Source organism: Amia ocellicauda, chromosome 15 (genome assembly GCF_036373705.1).
Source record: "Amia ocellicauda isolate fAmiCal2 chromosome 15, fAmiCal2.hap1, whole genome shotgun sequence".
Lineage (NCBI taxonomy): Eukaryota > Metazoa > Chordata > Actinopteri > Amiiformes > Amiidae > Amia > Amia ocellicauda.
In genome coordinates this window covers 15755801-15778619 of record NC_089864.1, presented here as the reverse complement: position 1 = coordinate 15778619, position 22819 = coordinate 15755801, and the positions used below count along the sequence as shown (strand labels likewise).

The window sequence follows — 22819 nt, the reverse complement described above, 5'->3', positions numbered from 1 at the left end:
GCTGTGGACCTTAAGTGACATCAAGGCCTATAAAAGAGGTTGCACTACCATTCATGAACAAGCGGATCACCTGGGGAAAGGCATGAAAAGAAAGGCTAAGATCTGAGCCGGAGAAAAAAAGGAAGGACAGCAAGTCCTGCCTCATTCAACTTCCCCTCCATCTCACCCTAATTGATACAGCACATGGAGGAGGGAAGCAAAAAATGGAAATGTGCATAAGATAAGCATATCTTCATACCTTTGATAGAGCAAATCATTATATAGTGATGCAACAAAAAAGAATCTAAAGAGACTTCGGGAATTCTTTTTGAAATGCAAATTGATTTACTATGATTTTAAGATTACATTTCACTTTTCATGCTATTACGTTATGTGTGGTGATTGTATTTTTTCAGCTGTTGCTATGAGACATGAAGTGTATACATTACAATTGTGTTACTAAAACATATATTATAACGTGAGAGTGTGTGTGTAAGGAGAACGTTTCTTAAATCTGATGGGAGTACATACCTATATACATACAGATAGATAGATAGATATATTTAAAGCATCACACTTAACATGTATGTTTTTCTTAACTGTGGAAAGACCAGAAGAGATATTGATGATGTTTAACCTTGGCAACATATAAGGAGAGCTGATCATCATAACTGGATCTTTATTTATAGATGAAGAACTCACGGGAAAGACAGAAAAGATAAGCAGGGATATAGAAGTGTGATTGTCCTTGCAGTGGACTTACTCTGTTTAATGCATAGCTGCCAAGAGCAATTGTAACCAAGGAAACAACACGATGTTGCACCAAGGAGAAACAGACGTTAATTATAATAAGCGATATATGACCAATGTTTCAGATACATATATTTCAAAATCCAGTGCAATGAACAGACATATTTTTCTCCTGCATGAAAAACATTCAAACAAGTTTTCCAAAGCGCATTCCATACAGCGCAGTATTTGTATTTCAACGTATGTGATATGAACAAGTTACTTGTAGCAGATTTCTAAAGGACGTGGTGGGCAAGCACAGTGCCTGATGGGACTGTTTGCTGTTGCCATCTTTACTGAAGCTTACCTCACCCTTTGTGTTACAAAATATACTGTATATGAATCTAACTACGAAGATATTTGACAACTGTCCAACACTGTTCTAACTCGTCACTGGTGGGCCACCATTTTGTACGTCAATAACTAGATGATTGTGTCTGCCAGATGTTTAGATTATGTATTATGTATTATGCCATTTGTTTGAGGGAAATAACAATGGAGGATGTCCTCAGTGAGAGTGAGAAGACACATTTTGAAAGTCTTACAGCCGTGCAGGGCTCCTCTGTGCCTCATCTACTAGAGCTCTCGGTCAGCAATACTGGATGTCTCCTACAGACAGGAGATGTCTGGTCCAATCCATGATATTCCACTTGGCAACTACAGATAGCATTTGACAGTGTCGGACAGTGTGCTCAAACTGTGGAGATGGGGGCTGCTGTGAGATCCTCAGCTCACCTTTCAGTATTGAAACTTATTGTTGTCTGCGCACAGCCTGGCACTAGTGGGAATTGTGTCTGTTCTCCTGGTGGTACTTTTTGTTTCCGACTGGCTTGAGAGCAGATTTCTTAGAAGGCGTAGTGATTTAAAGACCTCCTCAGTGAGAGTGGGAGGTCAGTGGAGAGTTAAGTTGGCGAGTGAAACTCAGAAAGGAGTGCAATAAAGAGAGTGATGCTCTGAATCCACTATTTCACAAAGCTACAGTGAGGGAAAAAAGTATTTGATCCCCTGCTGATTTTGTACGTTTGCCCACTGACAAAGAAATGATCAGTCTATAATTTTAATGGTAGGTGTATTTTAACAGTGAGAGACAGAATAACAACAAAAAAATCCAGAAAAATGCATTTTAAAAAAGTTATAAATTGATTTGCATGTTAATGAGGGAAATACGTATTTGATCCCCTATCAATCAGCAAGATTTCTGGCTCCCAGGTGTCTTTTATACAGGTAACGAGCTGAGATTAGGAGCACTCTCTTAAAGGGAGTGCTCCTAATCTCAGCTCGTTACCTGTATAAAAGACACCTGTCCACAGAAGCAATCAATCAATCAGATTCCAAACTCTCCACCATGGCCAAGACCAAAGAGCTGTCCAAGGATGTCAGGGACAAGATTGTAGACCTACACAAGGCTGGAATGGGCTACAAGACCATCGCCAAGCAGCTTGGTGAGAAGGTGACAACAGTTGGTGTGATTATTCGCAAATGGAAGAAACACAAAATAACTGTGTCTCCCTCGGTCTGGGGCTCCATGCAAGATCTCACCTCATGGAGTTTCAATGATCATGAGAACGGTGAGGAATCAGTTCAGAACTACACGGGAGGATCTTGTTAATGATCTGGGACCATAGTCACCAAGAAAACAATTGGTAACACACTATGCCATGAAGGACTGAAATCCTGAAGTTCCCGCAAGGTCCCCCTGCTCAAGAAAGCACATGTACAGGCCCGTCTGAAGTTTGCCAATGAACATCTGAATGATTCAGAGGAGAACTGGGTGAAAGTGTTGTGGTCAGATGAGACCAAAATCAAGCTCTTTGGCATCAACTCAACTCGCCGTGTTTGGAGGAGGAGGAATGACCCCAAGAACACCATCCCCACCGTCAAACATGGAGGTGGAAACATTATGCTTTGGGGGTGTTTTTCTGCTAAGGGGACAGGACAACTGCACCGCATCAAAGGGACGATGGACAGGGCCATGTACCGTCAAATCTTGGGTGAGAACCAACTACAAGAAACGTCTGACCTCTGTGATTGCCAACAAGGGTTTTGCCACCAAGTACTAAGTGGAAGGGGTCAAATACTTATTTCCCTCATTAACATGCAAATCAATGTATAACTTTTTTGAAATGCGTTTTTCTGGATTTTTTTGTTGTTATTCTGTCTCTCACTGTTAAAATACACCTACCATTAAAATTATAGACTGATCATTTCTTTGTCAGTGGGCAAACGTACAAAATCAGCAGGGGATCAAATACTTTTTTCCCTCACTGTATGTATATTTAAAACAATGAAAATAAGTCTGATGCATTTTGCAACTGTTCTTTAACATTTCATTAGTATAATGAACAGAGTCATTGCTCATTGGACAGCACCCGCTATAATTCACAAGGGTCGTTCTGTACTCATGTTCAGTGCATCTCCATAAGATTCTCATACATATCAATTTAAAACGGGTCTTTTGGGTTCGTCAAGTAACTGACCCTGGAAGAGGCCATTGCCTTATAATAACGGTATGCTTTGTTTTGATCAGGCAGCATGCATCTCTCTCACCTGTTCTTGTTACTTGATATCCATTCTGAAATGAGAGACACAGCCTGCCGGTGACAATGTTTATTACCAAAGCTGCAGGCTAACATTATAACTTCTCGCCGGAGCTCCCTGTGGTAGCAAGAAGAGAAAGACAAGAATAATTAAGAAGAGCTCTATGGTTTGCTTAGAACTGTACAAAGAAAATATGAAAAACATGGAAATGATATATACTCAGTCTGATAGGCGGCTTGAACAATGGAGCCATTAACAGCATTTGTGGGCCATCCAAGTCTGTGATACATTGAGGCCACTTGTCTCAACACATAGTCCTGTTCATAGGAAAGACATGGAGAGAGAGAAAAAGAAAACAAAAACATAATGTTTAGAGTAACATTTATAAGAATATTTTTAAATACTCAGAGGTAAAATATTATAATTTATTATAGCTAGTGGCCACTGGGAGGTACCAAAACCTTACAAGACATTTTTACACACAAAACTGTTACTATGTGTCTATACCAATATACGTGACCTTTCATACTTGCCAAGCCACAGACACCACTCCAAGGGGAAAAATAGTGCCCCCCAGACAATACAAACATGTAATTAAGTTTAAAATACAATCCAAAAAAATGTATCTGTTATAATATCAGAGAAATGTAACATAACAGTTCAATCAGTGAGTGAAGGAAACTGTTTACTTTTGTCTCTGTTTTTGACCAAATATTTGTGAGGATGATCATTTTTAAAGCAAACAAAAAAATGACTTTAAAAAGGGGCTACTTTGCTTTGTGAAACACCCTATACATCAGCAGACTCCTTGAACACACAAACAGGACTGCAACTGTCAGTTTCCTGTTAAAGCACTCACAGTTTCTCATTGTATAAGAAAAAAAAGTATGTGTATATATATATATATATATATATATATATATACATATATTTATGTGTGTGTGTGTGTGTGTGTGTGTATAGACACTGTCATGTGATTCTGTTGTTAGCAGGTTTGATCTAGTACCCTTATACCATGAATAGGGAGGTACTTACCATGTCAAATAACAGACAAATCCACTTATATTTAATGAAGTGGAACTAGTCTTTTTTACTTGAACCCACAGAAAAGGATAAAGAACTGCAACATTTTACAAAGCACTTACTGTTCCCATGTATTATAAAAGTATAAAAGACAAGCTTCAGTTAGTTACACGTAGATAATGCAGGGTTCTGTGATTATATAACCTGCTTGAGTGAACATTTTTGCAGTGGAATCCCACAATGAAATTATTTTCTTGTACCCAACTGAATCCTATCTGTTACTCATACATGGATGAAGTATTAATTTGCATTCCGAGCCATAGCTAAAACATTGTCATAAAAGCTTAATTCTGACTTCAAAAAATCATACTGGAGATCAGTAGACTTGACCTTTTACCCCTATGGAAAGAAGAAGTATTTATGCCCCCTGTGCATCTCCAAAACACAGCGATTATTTGTAGTCTTTAACCATCAGATAGCATCAGAATTCAGGTTATTAAATTAATTCAGGGCAGGAAAAGTGATAAAAAAATGTAAGGTACACCTATTACATATTTAGTTATTACATGAGAGAAACGCAAAATGAAATATATGAGAGATCTGCATCTGTGTGAAAAGTCTTGTCTAATGTGTGTAACCCAATGCTGTGTTAAAGTCAGATGTGGGACATAAGGGACAACTGTGCTTTTGTTACAGTGTTCAAACAGACCGGCACATAGGGGGAACACGAGAACACAAACAGGTGTAAAATATGTCTCTTAGGGAAAGTGCTATAGTGTCTCACTTAAGTTGTCATCTGATTAGAGTAAGGGCACTTATATTCTGTCCCATCAAACTCTGGTCCTCATTAATCAATTACCATCCTCGTTAATAGAACCGGATGGAACTGTATATGAAACTGGCAAAGACCACAGTGTTTAAAACAGTGCAGGCAATATACAAATACTATATAGCCTTCAGTTAACATAATTCAAATCCGAACTTCTGTGACATATTATAAATCTCACAGAACTCAGCGATGGAATGATTTTTAGAAGCCTATCTGTAATGTCTGACTCTATTGCTATTCCTTGCCATAAAGAAGCTAATATACAGCAGCACGAAAGCTCTGGAAGTTTATGGCAGCTTCTGGCAGTCAACCTGATTGCCACTGAGTATAAATAGAGGGTGCACACAAGAGCAGTCAGTCAGTAGCTCTTGTCATCATGCAGAAACTCAGCGAATCGTCACGGGACACTTCGCCAAGATTACCCTTTGGCGTCAGCGGCGCTGAGATTGCCTATATGAAAGCATATTGTGCCCAGCCGAGACTATAATAAGAAAATTGGGACTTACAATTAAAAGTTTGTCTTAGCTTAAATGATTGGTTTTTAGTTCAGCGAACACAAGAAGCTGAAAAACGTGAGTTGATTAGAGATATCTGCACTCATTTTCCAGTGTGGGCAAACAGCCCAGTTCATAGTTAATGCATTAAATGGGTAATTTTCACACAGTGGAAAATTGAGCCCATTGTCATAATCACTGTAACTGCTTGTCAGCACCCTATAATGAGAAAATAAACAAAATAAGCTTGTGCATTTTGCAGCACACATCTGCCTATACCTCTTCTCAAAATTACAAGCAATCACATCCTAAGTAAAATGGTGGTTGCAGTTACTAAGGGTAAAATACACTAACAGATTTTCTTAGTTTCAGTCAAATCGTATAAATTCATTTATTCTATTTAGCCCTATGACAGTATGTTTTAATGTTGCAGTTTCATTCAAGTCAGTGCTTGCTCTTTGGTCATCCAGATCCCATATAGTTTTGGCTTCGATTGCGGACTACAGGGGAAGTGTAACCCAGAACTCTCCTCTGAATGTTCAGTAGTGAAGCACTAATACCAACCAGCTCCTGCCTTCATCAACAAAAAGGACACCTGGCTGCCAGAGAAAATTACTTGCAAAACATAATTTCTAGCATATGTTTTTTCATGTCAAGATGATAAACAGATGTTTGGTGTAAGATAATAAAAAAAAAACATTATGTCTGCCATCTTAAAGTGAAAATATATTTTTAAAGATCAATTGGTGGTATGTTTTTGATTAGATGCCACTCACCAATGCAGAACTAGGGTCATATTCATAAGAAAATCCAGTTACCTTTCCCAATTTCCCAATCTCACTGCCCTGGCAAATAATCAGTTTATACATATAATCATAAGTTCCCAGTACACTGCAGGAACAGGGGTAGTCTAATAGATATCACAATATTTCATACAGGATCATTCTTAAAATGATTATTATTGCTTCTCTGATCACCTACAATACAGGTTTGAGAAGCTAATTATAAGTGAAATACAGGAGCACATCTATTTTAATATCAACAGACTGTGTTTTCGCTGTTATCCCAGACTACGCCGAAAGGGCCATTTAACTATGCATGACTGAAATACATATACACATATATTTATATATATACAAAAACAAATAGTCTCAGGGTTATAAAGAGTATTACAAAGTAACATAAAGGATGAGGAGGGATGATTGGTAGGTGTTTCACTTAAATCCACTTCTCTGAATTTTAGTGGTTCATTTCACTGAAAAAAGTCCTTGCTGTTCCTCTTTGCTTTTAATGTCAAGTGTTGGGAGCACAGACGGAAGAGCTCATCCTTAATGCACCACAATCAGCCAAGGGCCTGAACTGGATACTGGTACAGTCCTGCTGCCATATCCTCACAAGAAAAATCCCGCTGTGCTGTGAAATCATTTTTTCATCAAGATAGACAATTGATTTACCTTCTGCATATAATTTTCACCAGTCAGCAAATAACAGGCAAGCCTTAGCCATCACAGTTCTCCCCCCCCCCCCAATTTGAAACGCATATTGTCCACTGAAAAAACTTTACTTTTCCAAGAGGAGTCACAGGGTGTTGTAGCAAGCTTAATACAGCTCTGCAGCTATGCACTAAGGAGTCGTACATTTGGGATTACACATAGCCCAGTGTGTCTGACATGTGTAGGACTGAGTAGCGCTGTACCATTAATACATTTTTTAAATGGTCCTTCCATGACTGAATATTTATTTTAAAAGGAATTTAGTCCATACCACTGTATGATTCATTTTTATAGGGGTGTCAATTTCTGTTCCCTTATGTCTGAATGCAAAATGCAAAGAGTATGCACAGCATTCAGCAAATGCATCTGTTTCTAACCCTAGGGGAGCACTATGCCATTTACACTCTATACTACCTCCAATGAAAATGCTCTTCCAACAGGAGCATACAACTGATACATAATCAAGCTTGATAGATTAATAGTAACAATAATCATCATCATATTTTATAATCTGCAAATAAATATTCACCATGGTGTAGAGGTTAAATACAATGGAACAACCATCTAAAGACTTAATTGTATTAATTATTCTGCTAATATGTAGATTGTGGTCAATAGGTACAATATTCCCAGCTGCATAACAACAAGCTGTGAACAAGAAACATTAATGAAATCAAGTAGGAGAGCACAGCAAAGATGATGCCTCCTCTGTGTCTCAATCTGAATGTTCACTGTTGTTAATTGACAACATATGAACGCTCACTTTCAAATACATGAGATTCCAATCACATTATTTACCTCAGCTGTGTATGTGTTAGAAGTCTTAATATATCTATTTTTTCTGCATTTTTTCTATCCTACAACTGTAACACCAGTTTGTGCAGTTTGGGGTGTTCAGGTCTAACTGTGTCTCGATGCTAGGGAGCATGTGCCTCCTTACTTGGACCTCCACCCAGCACTGAGGCAGATCATCAACTGGATAACAACTTATGCTTGGTGCAGCATTTAATATCATGCCACCTTTTTTTAATTTCACGCATCGAAGCTGCAGCCTCCTACGCTGTTTATTTTATAGGATATGGTCTCCACCAACTTTCTCTGCTTACATTCTAGTGAGTCAGAGGACATAAACAGCAACAGCTCCTTCCCAGAGTGTCCTGTGTTTCTTTTCCTAAAATCCTCTCAGGTTTGCTCCTATCTCAGCGTTTTCACTGGAATATGTTGACATACGGTCACCCAAAAGTGCAGTCGGCAGACTTTCAGATTCATGTTCAGTACACCAATCTGCCATATTAGTGATGCTTACATAGGCTCCAGGGAAATGACTGGGCACACATTCACAGAGGTATTCATAAAAACTCTGCATCTGACATGTGAGAATAATCACCAGAGTTCCTGGCTTTCCAAGATAATAATGATTTCAAAATTCTATGATAAAAAAGTCATTTTGTCCAAGATTAATATAAAACAAGAAATAGGTGTCCATAATAAAACAGGGTGGATATCTTGTTTAATATCTAAATACTTGAGCCTAAACCAGCATAATAAATCCATCAATGTATAAAACGCCATATTTTGTTTATTTAGATTAGTGTTGAAACTGTGATACTGGATTGTGTTTCACATCATTCTCTTGAAATGAAGCAATGAAACAAAAATGAAATGATTGCCAAACTATGCTTAATAAAACCATTCTAACCTAATTGTCAGCAATATGGTGTCCTACACACAGTCACTACAAAAGCTATTTACACTGTGAAGCAACAGCCACAGCTTGACAAACTACTACTGAAGCTCTTGTGTGTGATATGTTTAATTACCTTTATCAGCCTCAATATGATATGTATTTGTTTTCTGGTGGAAACTCATACATCTTTATCACAATGTGAAAACAAACCAACCTTATCTGGTGTTTAGTGCCTCACCTTAAGGAAATCAATTGAAACAATACTACTTTAAGAATAATGAAATCAGTACACATGCATACATTGTATTTTAACAGAAAAACATTCTCTGCAATCTTTAAAAAAACTGAATCCAGAAATCAAGAATGAACAGCTTTGCATTTCAAGTGAAAAAAAATATTGTTTTGAATGGTTAGTGATTTTCTTAAGTGGAATAAATTAGATTTCAAAGACCATATATTTCTAGCAAACAGCAAATCTATATTCTCATTTGTAAATGTATAGCATAGGTAATGAAAATGTACAGAAAAAACAACTTCTAGTATATATATATATATATATATATATATATATATATATATATATAAACATGCATGTTTTATAATTAAAAACTTTGTTTCCCTGTTGTGTGATGACACTTTATTTTTATTAATAGAATATGCTTTTTTATTTTTCAAAGTAATTAATATTGTTATACTGTCAAAGTTTAATTTAAGCTTATTTAATTTGCATGGAATTCAATTTTATAACTGATGAATTCTAAAATTAATTAAAAAAAAAACTTGATTTGAGACAATCTGATCAATAACAAATGGTTTTTGAAATGCAATTAAGAATGAGAATGAGACAAATTACCTGGTATTGTACCTTATAATACAATCTTAATTGAGATATGTAATGAAGAAGACAAACATATTGAGGTGTTGTACTTAAATGCACCATTTTCCTATAAACATTTTTTTAGACACAAATTAAAAAGCCTGTCTCACAAAAAGGTATTTTGAGTGAAAGCCATTTGCATGAATTTGTCTTGATTTAGTTTTTCTTGATTCTCCTATGACCGGTGATACCTCAATTATATGTGTGAAACAGTAAATGCATTTGGATTAAGCTTGATCATGAAATACTTTAATTGAATCTTCAATCCATTCTTTGTCTTCATAAGCTTTGAAAGAATTAGCATTTTAGAAATGGGAGCAAAGATTAAGTTCTCAATTACTCACAAACAGTTGTTCTTGCAGTAATAACCAGCTACGCCCTTTCAGTATTAACGGTGTGTATAATTCACCTACACTAAAGATGTTGTATTCTTCCGTGCGGTCCAGCAATTTGTCTAGATGATAGAGCGAGCGGCTGGCAGCATGCCAAGGCAGAAACTCCTTCTCCTGAGGAAGGTAGCAAATGATCTCCAGAGGGATGTTCTGAGGCAGGTACCCAGCTCTGAAAGAACACACAAGCACAAAAACACTTATTACATTATGAGAGCAACACAAAAGCACTCATGTATATATACATGAATATATCAATTGCAATGAATTATGAGTTACGTAGTATTCAAGTGTATGTAAGTATCATCCCAATGTTTCTATGCACTGTGGAACTTCAATTGTATTGATATTTAAATCTCTTATCTTCACTTATGGTCCACTTGCTTACTGTACCTCAAACCTGTTCACAAGAACGATAAAACAAGTAGCACCAGATGAGCTCTAATGTTAAAATGTCAACACACACAACAGGAATAACACAATGCATGGTAAAAACACTAATACGTTGGACCTGTTGTCACTTTTTTGTAGTGTTACACACAAACCTTCACTTGTACTGCATGTGCAAAATGTACATTGTACCATCATATCCAATCTCAGGGTGATTACTACACATTGCAGTCTGTAATACAAAGTTCCTGAGGTTGTTTTTGTTTTAATTAATGCATGCATGTATGTATGTATTTATGTAATTAAAGTCCTTTATGATACCATATGATAAAATAATCAGTTGATCACAGCAACAAAGGGGCTGAGGCTGAAATGTTAATCCAGTTGTCTGTATTGCTGCACCTGCACTGTCATGTTTGGCATCCGTTCACTGGATGTTGAGTGGTCCACCAATTGCATTTCTGCATTTACAATGCCTGAAGCAATTGTGCTAGATAGCAATTTGTTTTGTTTGTTGTTGTTGTTGTTGTTGTTTTTCTTTTTTTTTTTGCTTCCCTGACATTTTGTGTGCAAATTGTTCTGCTTTGGATAAGGTGGAGTTCACTGGGTAAAAAATAAAAAAATCACCATATTGGTTTCACAGTCATTAAAGTGCTCAGTGACTCTGAATGAGTTCATTAGGACAGTGTGACCCTTTGTATCGTCTGGGAATGAATACTGCACTAAGGGAAGTGTCCAGTCATCCAAGACAATAAATAATGCCACAATTTGCAGGCAGAGAGAATGTATATTTCCAGACTTTTCAGTTTGAAAATGGGTCCAGGTATTCAGGAGGTTTCAGTTTGTTACCCTTGCGCCATATGCACTTAAGGCTTTTGAATGCTGGACTCTTTTGTTTTATTCTTAATTTTTTTCGAATGTGACAATATTGCAATATTTGCACTTTTGTTTTACTTTGTTTGTTGAAAAGTATCTTAATACATAAATATTTCTTACAATATTTATAAAGGGTCTAGTTTATACTTTTCATAGTCTGAATGCTAGACCTATTACATTGTACAAAAGCCCAGCATAGACTCGGTAACTTTATGTAATTCCAAGATGAAGCATCTACTATCAAGCTTTGACAAAACAGCTTTTCACATGACTTCGTTAAGGGCTAGCATCTGTCAGATTCCAATTGTGCTCAACATAGGGAGTCGAAAAGCAGTCAAAATGCATGTATCGTGCAATATGTTCAAGGAAATGCTGTAGGCAAGCTGTCAACATGGTGTTTTGTGAAGTTTCATTTCAGTGTGTCCATTCAATTAATTCATTGTATTTTAAGATGTGTATGAAATATAAGCATGAGTTTAAGTCTGCAACAATTCCTTTATACTTAGAAACCCTCTTGGGAAGATCTACCTAACTGTGAATTAGCAAAGGGGAAACTTAAATCGGCCCCTGAAATACAACCCATGGGATTAATTAGTTTTGAGATGCATTATTTGAGCCGGAATATATTCTTCTGCAAAACCCAACAAAGAGTAATGTGGTGAGTCTGTCAAAAGCAATGATGTTCATATACTAAATGATAATTTTTGAGATTCCTTTCATGTCTTAATTGCACCTAGAAGAGAGCAGATGCTATGCACATAATTATGTATTATAAAAAACAGATCACTATATAAGGGGAAAAAAGCGTAATACATACATCATTACATGTGTTGCAAATATTGATGTAGGCCACTTTTTATTCATATAATCCTTGAAGCAAATATGATTCTTGATTAGGGGATATATTAAAGAGAGATCTATTTATACACTCTGGCTCAAATCTGGATCATGTCATCAGCTGACTATGACCACGCCTCCCATGGGGTGGTTAGAGTGCTGCCAAGACTGGGTGGGTGGCCTTGACGTGTGCCAGGATTTCCTTTCACAGTGGTAGCCCTGCTGGGTATGCTATGTTTAAATTAGGGATACAAATGAAGGTAGGAATGGGCTACCAGTTACAATATACTAATTACATTACACTAATTGCCAAACGTTTGACATCCATAGATAAATTACTTGTGTACATCCACCCACAGTCAAGCTTGTTTTTTAACTGTTAGTTCCTTAATTTGACATCGTTTTAGAATGGTGGACAATTACACTTGTGGATCAATAGCAATGACAAGTTACCTTTATGCAGTGCATTATATGACAAATATGTCTCCAAAATGCTTACAAAAATGCCTAGTCATGTGTCACAAGATGAGTTTGACTTAAACTTTCTATGTTGTGTGGTGAGTTCAGGATCACTAATCTTTAGAACATAAGCAAGGCTACAAAGAACAAGCTGTCATTTGAGTCAGCTCACTCATTTGGATGTAAATAGGTTATTGATCAAATAATACACTCAAGCTCACTGTTGAAGGATCCTGAGGAGTCGCATTGAACTACAATGCTGAGATGTTTGTTCCAGACACCCACGACCCTCTGTTAGAAATGCCTCTTGCTTTTACTCAGGAATGGTGCACTTCAGTTCCATTTATGTTCTTGAGACATCATGTCCTTGTTTAATTTTGAAGTAGTTCTTTGGGTTGGCTTTGACAATACATTTCTGAATGTTTAATACCTGCGTGAGATCCCAACATTTTATGGAACGATACAAAAGAGACTAATGTCTTTTAATTTGTCTGCATATGGTATATTTTACAGATTAGGATATTTTCATGTAGTTAGACTCCTTCTAAAGTGGTAATACCCTTTTTGTAATGTGTTTACTAAGACTGAAAAACAATATATGCTTAAGGATTACTGGTGCATTGTGCATTTTATGCATTGTCAGTATTGTCTTATGATTTACATTGTACAGTTTCCAAAATATGTATATAATAATATTATGGTATAGTTTTCATATTATCTATACATGGTACAGTTATAATGTATAAAATCATATAATCTGACAACCCCATTTTGTCTAGAAGAGGACATTCTTGCTACCTGTATGTACTGTTGATGCACCTGACTACATTCAATTTCATAGACATATTGGAATAATGTCTAAATATATATATGAGAGAGAGAAAGAGAGAGGCTATAGGGAGTATTCACCCCCTACACTATATATCCAGCATTGAGTCACAAAGGTATTTGTTCTAAAACACAAAACACATTGCAATCATATCTATTCAACAGTATCTAGTAATGCTATACATATATTAGTTTAAACAGTAGGTTGAACTGGTAAAATATTTAAAAATGTCAACATTTACACAAGAACTAACATTAAATACACTTGTTCAAATATTATAATTGCATAATGCATGAATGAATGTTATAATTGCTTCCTGAGCCATTATACTAAATGTAGTTAATGTCATAATTTATCACTGTGACATCAAAAAGTCTTGTGAGTAGTCAATAATATTGGCAGCCGACCTTCATGTTATTATACACAAGTGTTTCCATCACACACACCTCTGTAAGCAAAACAATGTCTTGTTTTCAGGAGATTGAAATTAAATTGTATGTATAAAAATGAAAAAGTAAAATACAAAGTGTGTGTGTATACACTACCGGTCAAAAGTTTTAGAACACCCCCATTTTTCCTGTTTTTATTTAAATGTAAGCAGTTCAAGTCCAGTGAATAACCTGAAATGGTACAAAGGTAAGTGGTAAACTGCCAGTGGTTAAAAAAAAAAGTTTCAGTTGAAAAATAAAACTGAAAAATAATGTACATTTCAGAGTTATATACTGTGTTACTACACCCTCTTAAGCATTATTTGGCAGTGTTATGTGTAGCTCCAGTGCTTAGAAGTGACACTGTATTCCTACAATGCGCACATCGTTTGAAAGTTTATCCTCTTCATTCTCAAACACATCCGATTTACCGTTTCCATGTCGCCTGCCGCCATTCAGAGCCTGGGGGGGGGGGGGGGGGGGTCTCATTCAGACGGTCGCAGATCACTCAGTTTGGATTGGATTTCTTTGCAAATAAGCCTGTTTTGTTCAGAACAACCTAACAATTAATCCATATATTATTTAATGTTCTATCAAACACAGAGAAGTTCAGATTCAATTATGTAAAATCATTGTGTATTAGTACAGAGTTTTCCATAATGACATTTTGAGCTCTTTGGTGTGTGTTGCTTCTACAAAAACGTGGATGGTCTTGTTTTGATCAGTAGACTGTCTGGTTCCAGAATATGTCATAATTGTCAGTATGTTCTGAAATCTTTTATTCCTACTCAGACCAAGTATCCCCCCACACCCCCATTTCAGAAGCTTCACATCGTTAGAAAGCTGAGAGGCTTTCATGGGATACCAAACACTTGGCAAACAACACACCAGTGAAGAGTACACATGGGTTTAAAGAGAAGCACATGGATTTGGTGCCCTCTTAAGGGTACCAGGGGGGTTTGTCATCTTAAGGGGTTAAATTTTGTTAAACAAAACAATTCCCTGATTTATTTTTTTATCTACAATTGTTTATTTGTTCTATGCTTTAATTTCAGAGTACACTGAGACATTAAACTGCGTAAATGTCGATAAAAACTGGAAAGATGTAGGTGTTCTAAAACTTTTGACCGGTAGTGTATATGGATAGAAAGAGTATCTTCGAGTAATTGTTCAAACAACTCAAGCTACAATTCAGATTTCCCTGATTATATATCTATCTATCTATATATATATATATATATATATATATATATAAAGTAAATTAAAAACATTCAAATTACCATATGGCATAACTCTAGACCATTACCAGGCTTTTACAATATACACATCTCTCAAATTGTTCTGATACAGTCATACAAACATGTATCAGGCAAAACCAAAGGTTGGGTGTACAACTGAAAGTCAGAGACCATGAGTAACTTAGTTAACCTTCTAGTGCTCTGTCCTCTGGGAGAGGCTTAAAACCAAGAGTCTAAAGTAAGAGACTCTGCAGCAACATGTTATTGCTTTATCTTCCTCTCAGTCTTCATAAGCTGCTTTGGACAACACAAACAGTTTGTTCAAATATGATTTCTATTTGAGAGGGCAGAGAATGCAGCACAAAACAAACACAAATACCTGTGACCAGGCTCGAGTAAACCCTACCTGGCAAGGTTGAAAACATCATCAATAAGACCTGCTCGGTTGCCGACGGAAATTATCTGGAAGAATCAATGAGAAGCTGTTTAGTGTAAACAAACAACCACAGGGGTTCAGCAAAGGATGAATGTAGGTGTAGGTGTCTGTTTGTAATTTTACACACATAAGTGATGGAAGTATTTTACCTCAGGTTCCCTCAACAGTTGCTCAATTAAGAGTCTCCAATTCTGGAGATCATAGTTCACTCTGAAGTAGCCGGTCTGATTTATGTTTCCAAGCAACCAAGTATCTTCATCCATCAAACTGATTTTATGGGATTCTAAAAATAAAAGGAAATTAAACGATATAATCAGACATATTCATAATACCACAGCTACTTGTATAAATAGGCATAGCTCAATGCAAAAGCTGCCTCTTCCATGATGCTAATGAAAGGTAGATTTTATTCATTAAAGATGCAAAGATGTATGATATTTTTATTAAAGTACTGTTGTTTTTTATTTGTTTTTCTATTCTGATTAAAATTGCATCACTTTTTCAAGCAATAATTATTCAGATGACAATTGACAGTAGTGTCTATGCATGCTTTAATATTATATTAAATTATTATTATTTTATAAGAGGGTATAATTACTTAAATATGAACAAAAGCTGAATAGATTCATTCTTATATAACTAAATTGACTATTATTCAAATTAGTTAAGTTTTCATATTTAATCCTCTAAATTAAGCTTGATGACTCAATGACAAATATGAATAAAACACAAAATTAGGGGATCAGTAACTATAGAAGCTGATTTAATTTGATAACATCTTTTCTTTTCTTTTTTTTTTCTAGAAACATAGGCCTGGAACAAATCACAACTTTGACCAACCCGTACATTGCAAATTACAGACGTGTACCCAGTTGTGGTTTAATTTATTGTCAGAAGCCACTTTCTTCTATTTGTAAATCCAAATTTGATAGGGTAAACTTTTCCCAGGTAGGTCAATTTTGATTTAGTCTAAGCCACAGGTGCAGTTGGAAATATTCCAGATGAGTTTAGATGGAGCATAACCTTTTAATTGTCATAGAAATCAGTAAAGTGGCAACTCCCTGTTATAATATATGTTTTCTCTGTTGAATTAGTGTTCAACTAATTCTGGACGGATGGCACTGAAAAAAACATAGTTTTATTAATATTTAATTAACAATATCTATTAACCTGATGGATAACGAAATGACATTGTTTCAAATTAAGGGTGTCGATAATTTCAATTAAAACGGATCGTCGCTGTGCACTTGGTGATCATGACAAATGGTGGGATTCTAATTAATCAGAGCACCAGAGAATATAGACGCTCTGCAGACGAGAAAATAAAAGATACTGCAGCATTTTAGGACCAAACTGTACATACACTACAGACATCTTTAAGAGATCCCAAAGTGAAAATCTTGAATTAATCCTAATGGATATTTGTGAAGACCTGCAGGGATTTTGTAGAATTCATACAGGCACTTTTTATCTGTGGATCAACTGTTGCTGAGAACATCCTATCATTCAGCACTCAAAGTCCACTGCAGTCAAAACTAACAGCAAGGTCTATTTTTATTCTTTGTTTAGGAGGCTTTGAAACTTGGCCTCTCGAGGTAAAATGTAAAGGATTAGGTCAATATTCTATCTTGGACTGTGATTGTTCAGTCTATATTGCTTTCTTACTTGTCATTCCATGGCCCTCAGATTTGGCAGTGCAATGGATTTATATATCAAGAGACAATTTCAGCCAGAGTTGCAAATAAAAAATGGGGTGCAGCAACACCAAAATGTTTTATGGCAATCAGAGATATCTGTATTGTCAGATATACTCAACCAAACCATCAAATCCTCTCTAGATGAAACTCCAGCACTGACGTGGGATTGAATGCATAATGAGCACGAGAAATAGTAAATCTGTAAGTAATCCATTGCTTTTTCCATTAATTTAATTGGATAAGAACTTTTAACCAAAAAGTGTAATCGAAAAAAGTATGACTTTGTGTTGGTGCTCAAGATATGATTCAGTGTCGCTAAATTTAACCACAGGCTTTCCTTCAATGTAAATTTAAAATATAATTGAAGTGTATTTGAGCTGCAGATTAATACTTCAGGAGGCAAGTGTAAATTCTCAGAACAAGTTAGGAGAAAATCAAAGGGAGACAAGAGGAATTGATTTCACTTATCATGGTGCATGAGCAGCTCAAAACCTTGGTCATTACCCATTCACTGCCGCCTCTGTAGACACTTAACAAATAAACAGTAAATAACACTGTTCTCGCAAGAGTCACTTTCTCCTTGAAAAACATTTAAAAGTCATAATGTACTTCTCATGTGATTCAGTGAGGAACATAAATATATATATATGAGTACACACATATATACCTGATCTATTAGAAACCCAAATGATTGATTCTGAGGATATGTGACTTGAATTTCCTATTGCCAGCGTTAATGGAATTTGCCACTGGAAGCTGCAAAAGAGAAGAAAAAAGACTAATTATCAGCACCTATACAGATAAGACGTGAGATAAGCAGAAACAGCAACATTTAAAACATTTCGAACTGAGTCAAAAGGAACATCTGAGTGCCTTGGATAAAGTGACAGCTGGAGAAACAGCACAAGCTACATTTGTATCTAAACCCTTGTTCCTCGTGGTGACCTTTACACTGTAATTTCTGTTTTATATAATTTTTTGAATATTTTTTTTTTTTTTTTTTTTTTTGGAGATTGAAAAATGTCAAATGTATACATCTCCCTGTCAGGTTAGTATGAGCAAAAGCTAGTCATCCATGTGCTCCTAATTCAGATGTTTGTGACTATCATTCTTGTGTGGGAACTGACAAAAAAGACTCACAACCTGCCAAAAAATGGCAACCTAAAATAGAATTGTGGAATATTACTAGTTATAAATTTGAGCAGCACCAACTTGTTTAAAGCTGTCATTGCCAATCTGAATTAATAATTGTCCCAGCTCATAGTTAGTCTCCAAAGATGTGTCAGTACCGTCAAAATAAGAGAAAGTAAAGCTATTTTAAGTGGAGACTGAGGCAAACTGATGCACTGCAGCATGCTTTGCTATGGAATCTTTATCTTCCAGTGTATTCAGTGTGGTATTATTTACCAAGCTGTACAGTGTATTCCAGGTGACATTTAGGAGTCACATGTAGTACAGACGTGTAATGTATATGTCTGCATAATTATATCATATAGTAGCATCTACACCGATCAGCCATAACATTATGACGACCTGCCTAATATTGTGTAGGTCCCCCTTTTGCCGGCAAAACAGCCCTGACCCATCGAGGCATGGACTCCACTAGACCTCTGAAGGTGTGCTGTGGTTTCTGGCACCAAGACGTTAGCAGCAGATCCTTTAAGTCCTGTAAGTTGCGAGGTGGGGCCTCCATGGATCGGACTTGTTTGTCCAGCACATCCCACAGGTGCTCGATTGGATTGAGATCTGGGGAATTTGGAGGCCAAGTCAACACCTTGAACTCGTGATTCATCAGACCTGGCCACCTTCTTCCATTGCTCCGTGGTCCAGTTCTGATGCTCACGTGCCCATTGTAGGCGCTTTCGGCAGTGGACAGGGGTCAGCATGGGCACCCTGACTGGTCTGCGGCTGCGCAGCCCCATACGCAACGAACTGCGATGCTCTGTGTGTTCTGACACCTTTCTATCAGAACCAGTATTCACTTTTTCAGCATTTTGAGCTACAGTAGCTCGTCTGTTGGATCGGACCACACGGGCCAGCCTTCGCTCCCCACGTGCATCAATGAGCCTTGGCCGCCCATGACCCTGTCGCCGGTTCACCGCTTTTCCTTCCTTGGACCACTTTTGACCACTGCAGACCGGGAACACCCCACAAGAGCTGCAGTTTTGGAGATGCTCTGACCCAGTCGTCTAGCCATCACAGTTTGGCCCTTTTCAAAGTCGCTCAGATCCTTACTGCCCATTTTTCCTGCATCTAACACATCAACTTTGAGGAAAAAATGTTAAATTGCTGCCTAATATATCCCACTACTTGATTTGGTAGGTGTTAATTCAATATACAAATCTAAACAAATGTATGACTATCGGTATTGTATATGAATACCATATCTTTCAAAAGTACATATATTTCTAAATTCATACCTACAGTATTTTCCTTTGTGTCTGATAACCTTGAGATGGCAAATCCCATAGCCATTTTCAGGCGCTTCTCAGAGTAATATCTCCAAGCTATACAGAGAGCACCTGTTTCTTCAGTTCTTACCACAGATGTCCCGTATAATTTGGGTCTGGAGAATGAGATGGCCAATCAATATCACTGCTTTTATTTGGCTTTAACTATTTAGAAAATAACCTGGAAGTTTGCTTCACACTATCACCTTGCAGGAAATTCAATTTCAGATCTAGCTAGAGCTTCTTGACAGAGGGCACTAGGTCTTTGCTCAAATATCCTGGTGATCTTTGGAATCCACCTGTTTTTGAATCCTAACAAAGGTACCAGGGCTGGAAGACTTTATTGACATGATGTTTGGGCAGAGATTTCTGGCTTCTCCTCTTCTTGGTTGGGTAGTTATCATTCTGGTAGCTGTGAACTCCATTAAGATGTACCAGTCAGATCTGTGATGTTCTTCTCCCTGTGATTGTTTTCAGCAGATTTGTGGAGGTCTATAGCCTCTTGCCTGACATGTTTGAACAGTACTCTAAGCTACCCCATGATGACTCTTTCAGAACAAGATACAACAGGAGACACATTTCGTTGGTATTGTACAGCAGAACACTTTTATCTAGATATCCTCCTTTCTTAGCAATAAGACATAAGACCGTTTTTGTCTCCTGTATGTGCACCAACAAAACAATGGATGCACAATTATCATATCTCCATGGGACCCAAGTAAGGAACCATGGTAGCTCACATACTATACATGTCATGCCTACATTAAGGCACTGACATTGTAATGTGGCTCAAAAAGAAAAGTGCAGAAAAAAATAAACAAAATAATGTTCACATTCTGTTCCATATATAAGTCTAGTAAGAGTTATTTATCATTAAAAAATATGATCCTATTGTGAGGCATCTACTAAATGTAAAGTATTTGAAATTGTCAGTATGACAAAAGGACACAACACAATGGAATTGCCTAAAATCAAACATATTGCAGTGTGGTGAAAATAAACTTTGGAAAGCTTTGTAAACTTACTTTGTATTAACACCCACCACTTCTTCTTTGGGTATATATGCTGTATAGCTACACTACACACTAAACAATGCATGGAGGCTAAACAATAAAAGAGCGTTCGGAATAGATTCACAAGGCATTACTTTCCCTTTTTATGCTGGAATACTATTTTCAATGTCAGTCTCACATTGTTTGATTATATCTAGAGCCTACAGAAACATTTGCACATTAGTCTCTCCGTCTTCATGAGCTTACAGACCTGTACTGAATCTTTCATAGAAGATATTTTTATGGCCATTTTGGTATAATAATTTAAGTGTGACTATAAAATTACAGTTTCAAAGCACTTTATAGTACCTAATAAATTAATATAACATTCAAGTGCAAAGCAGATTGATGCCTACTTGCAAGTCTATGTAAAAATGACCTACTGTCTGCAACCAGTGTCTGTGCCCTGACTGATATGACCTATTTCAGATCTTGCAAGTTAATAATCTACCACTCTTTCTAATTGAGATTGATCATCCATTGCAGGTAACAATATAAATCCATTTCCATAAATTCCCTGCACTGAAATGTTTTTCAGCCAAGCTCCTTTACCTCTGATCAATGTTCAATCTTCACCACCGGACAGACCAGTTGATACCTATCATAGCTTGTTAAATAGTACCATTGATCAGCAGTTCCAGTTAAGGATCTGAAGGAGGTCTTTCTCCCTTATTTCCTAAGCATTAAACTCTGTGTAATAGAACGGGATGGGTGGGAATTGGAAGGCAGATGAATGGCTTTGAGGCATTTGACACTATTGTATTTAGAAGCAACGCCACCCTTGTTACACAGAGGCATTTGAAAGGGTCAAATCCATACCGAAGACAGCTAGTTTCACTAAACACTTTCAGGGGTCACCAATTAAACAAATTTTAACAGTATTGAAGGAGATATATTATAGCAAAATACAGTACTTTATCTTTTGGCTATTTGAATAGTTGAGCTGATTCTTTCTAAGTATACCACTGTGTCAATGCTATTATGTGGAGGGCAGGGATAAGCTGGGTAAGCTTTATTTAGTGATCTAGCAGCCTTCTAAGGTCAGGAATGGCTTTGTGAATCAGCTGCACTCGAATCTACCTGTGAAGTAAGCTGCTGAGTTTTTCTTACCTGTGAGTTAGGCAATGGTGACACATAAAGATATATGAATAAAGGAAATATTTATGAGAGAATGAGAGATAGAGAGAGAGATCGTATGTATCTGAAATGGAATTATTGTCCCCAAACAAATGAAGTGTAATGATTTACACTACAATCCACTTTCAGGATTTCGAGATCTCTTGTCATAACTTCCTGCATAGCAGAAAAACTACAATCACTGGATTTGACTTTCCTGCAGCAACTCAAGCCATTGCCATTGTGTGCTTTTGTTATGTTTGGGTATGTATAATAAGTTAATGTTTTAATTTCAGTTTGGACAGAAACATGATTAGCAATAATATCAAATAACAAAAATGATGATCATTATGGTCATACAAAATGTTGCATTTTTTTTTAGGTGTGTGCAGTCACCTCAGGCTGAATTGGCATTTTTATACGACTCCTGTTATACAAGACGAGAAATTACTTTGTGCAGATTGTACTGGAATAAAAACAGTTAATATTTACTGTGTGAACACCTTCAATTACAAAACCCTCGCACTGTAACACACATTATTATGCATTAGCCTATTCATACAAACCAGCATAGGCAAGTGGAATGATTCAAGTTATGCAAATGTGGAAATGCACTGTGATCAAAGTATTCGCTGCAGATGACTGATTTTTTCCCTTTTTCTGAATGTGGGATTTTTACTTGCACAAACAGTCTCTCCTGTGCATTAATCTCCTCTGTTGTTGGAAAGGAGAAAAGAATAACTCTGTCTTCACTGTTTTTATCACAGCTGTGGACACAGCAACACTGCATGTTGTCTATTGACACAATCACGAATACTCGGCTGACTTGATAATAATGACTTGAGTGGGGAAGACATATCCAGTGAATGTGTAGTTTCTCTGCTATCCAGGAAGTTACTACACAACACATACT

General features: G+C 36.7%; 1 protein-coding gene across 1 annotated transcript in view; it reads right to left on the bottom strand.

Moving 5' to 3' along the window:
• Nucleotides 1–22819, bottom strand: part of LOC136771555 (thyrotropin-releasing hormone-degrading ectoenzyme) — a 133253-nt gene that overhangs the window by 19070 nt on the left and 91364 nt on the right. The window contains exons 10-15 of the mRNA XM_066723926.1: nucleotides 17956–18044; nucleotides 15741–15874; nucleotides 15562–15617; nucleotides 10123–10270; nucleotides 3526–3623; nucleotides 3316–3423 (exon numbers count right to left, since the gene is read on the bottom strand). Coding sequence (XP_066580023.1) covers nucleotides 3316–3423; nucleotides 3526–3623; nucleotides 10123–10270; nucleotides 15562–15617; nucleotides 15741–15874; nucleotides 17956–18044 — 633 coding nt within the window. The remainder of the gene's footprint in view (nucleotides 1–3315; nucleotides 3424–3525; nucleotides 3624–10122; nucleotides 10271–15561; nucleotides 15618–15740; nucleotides 15875–17955; nucleotides 18045–22819) is intronic.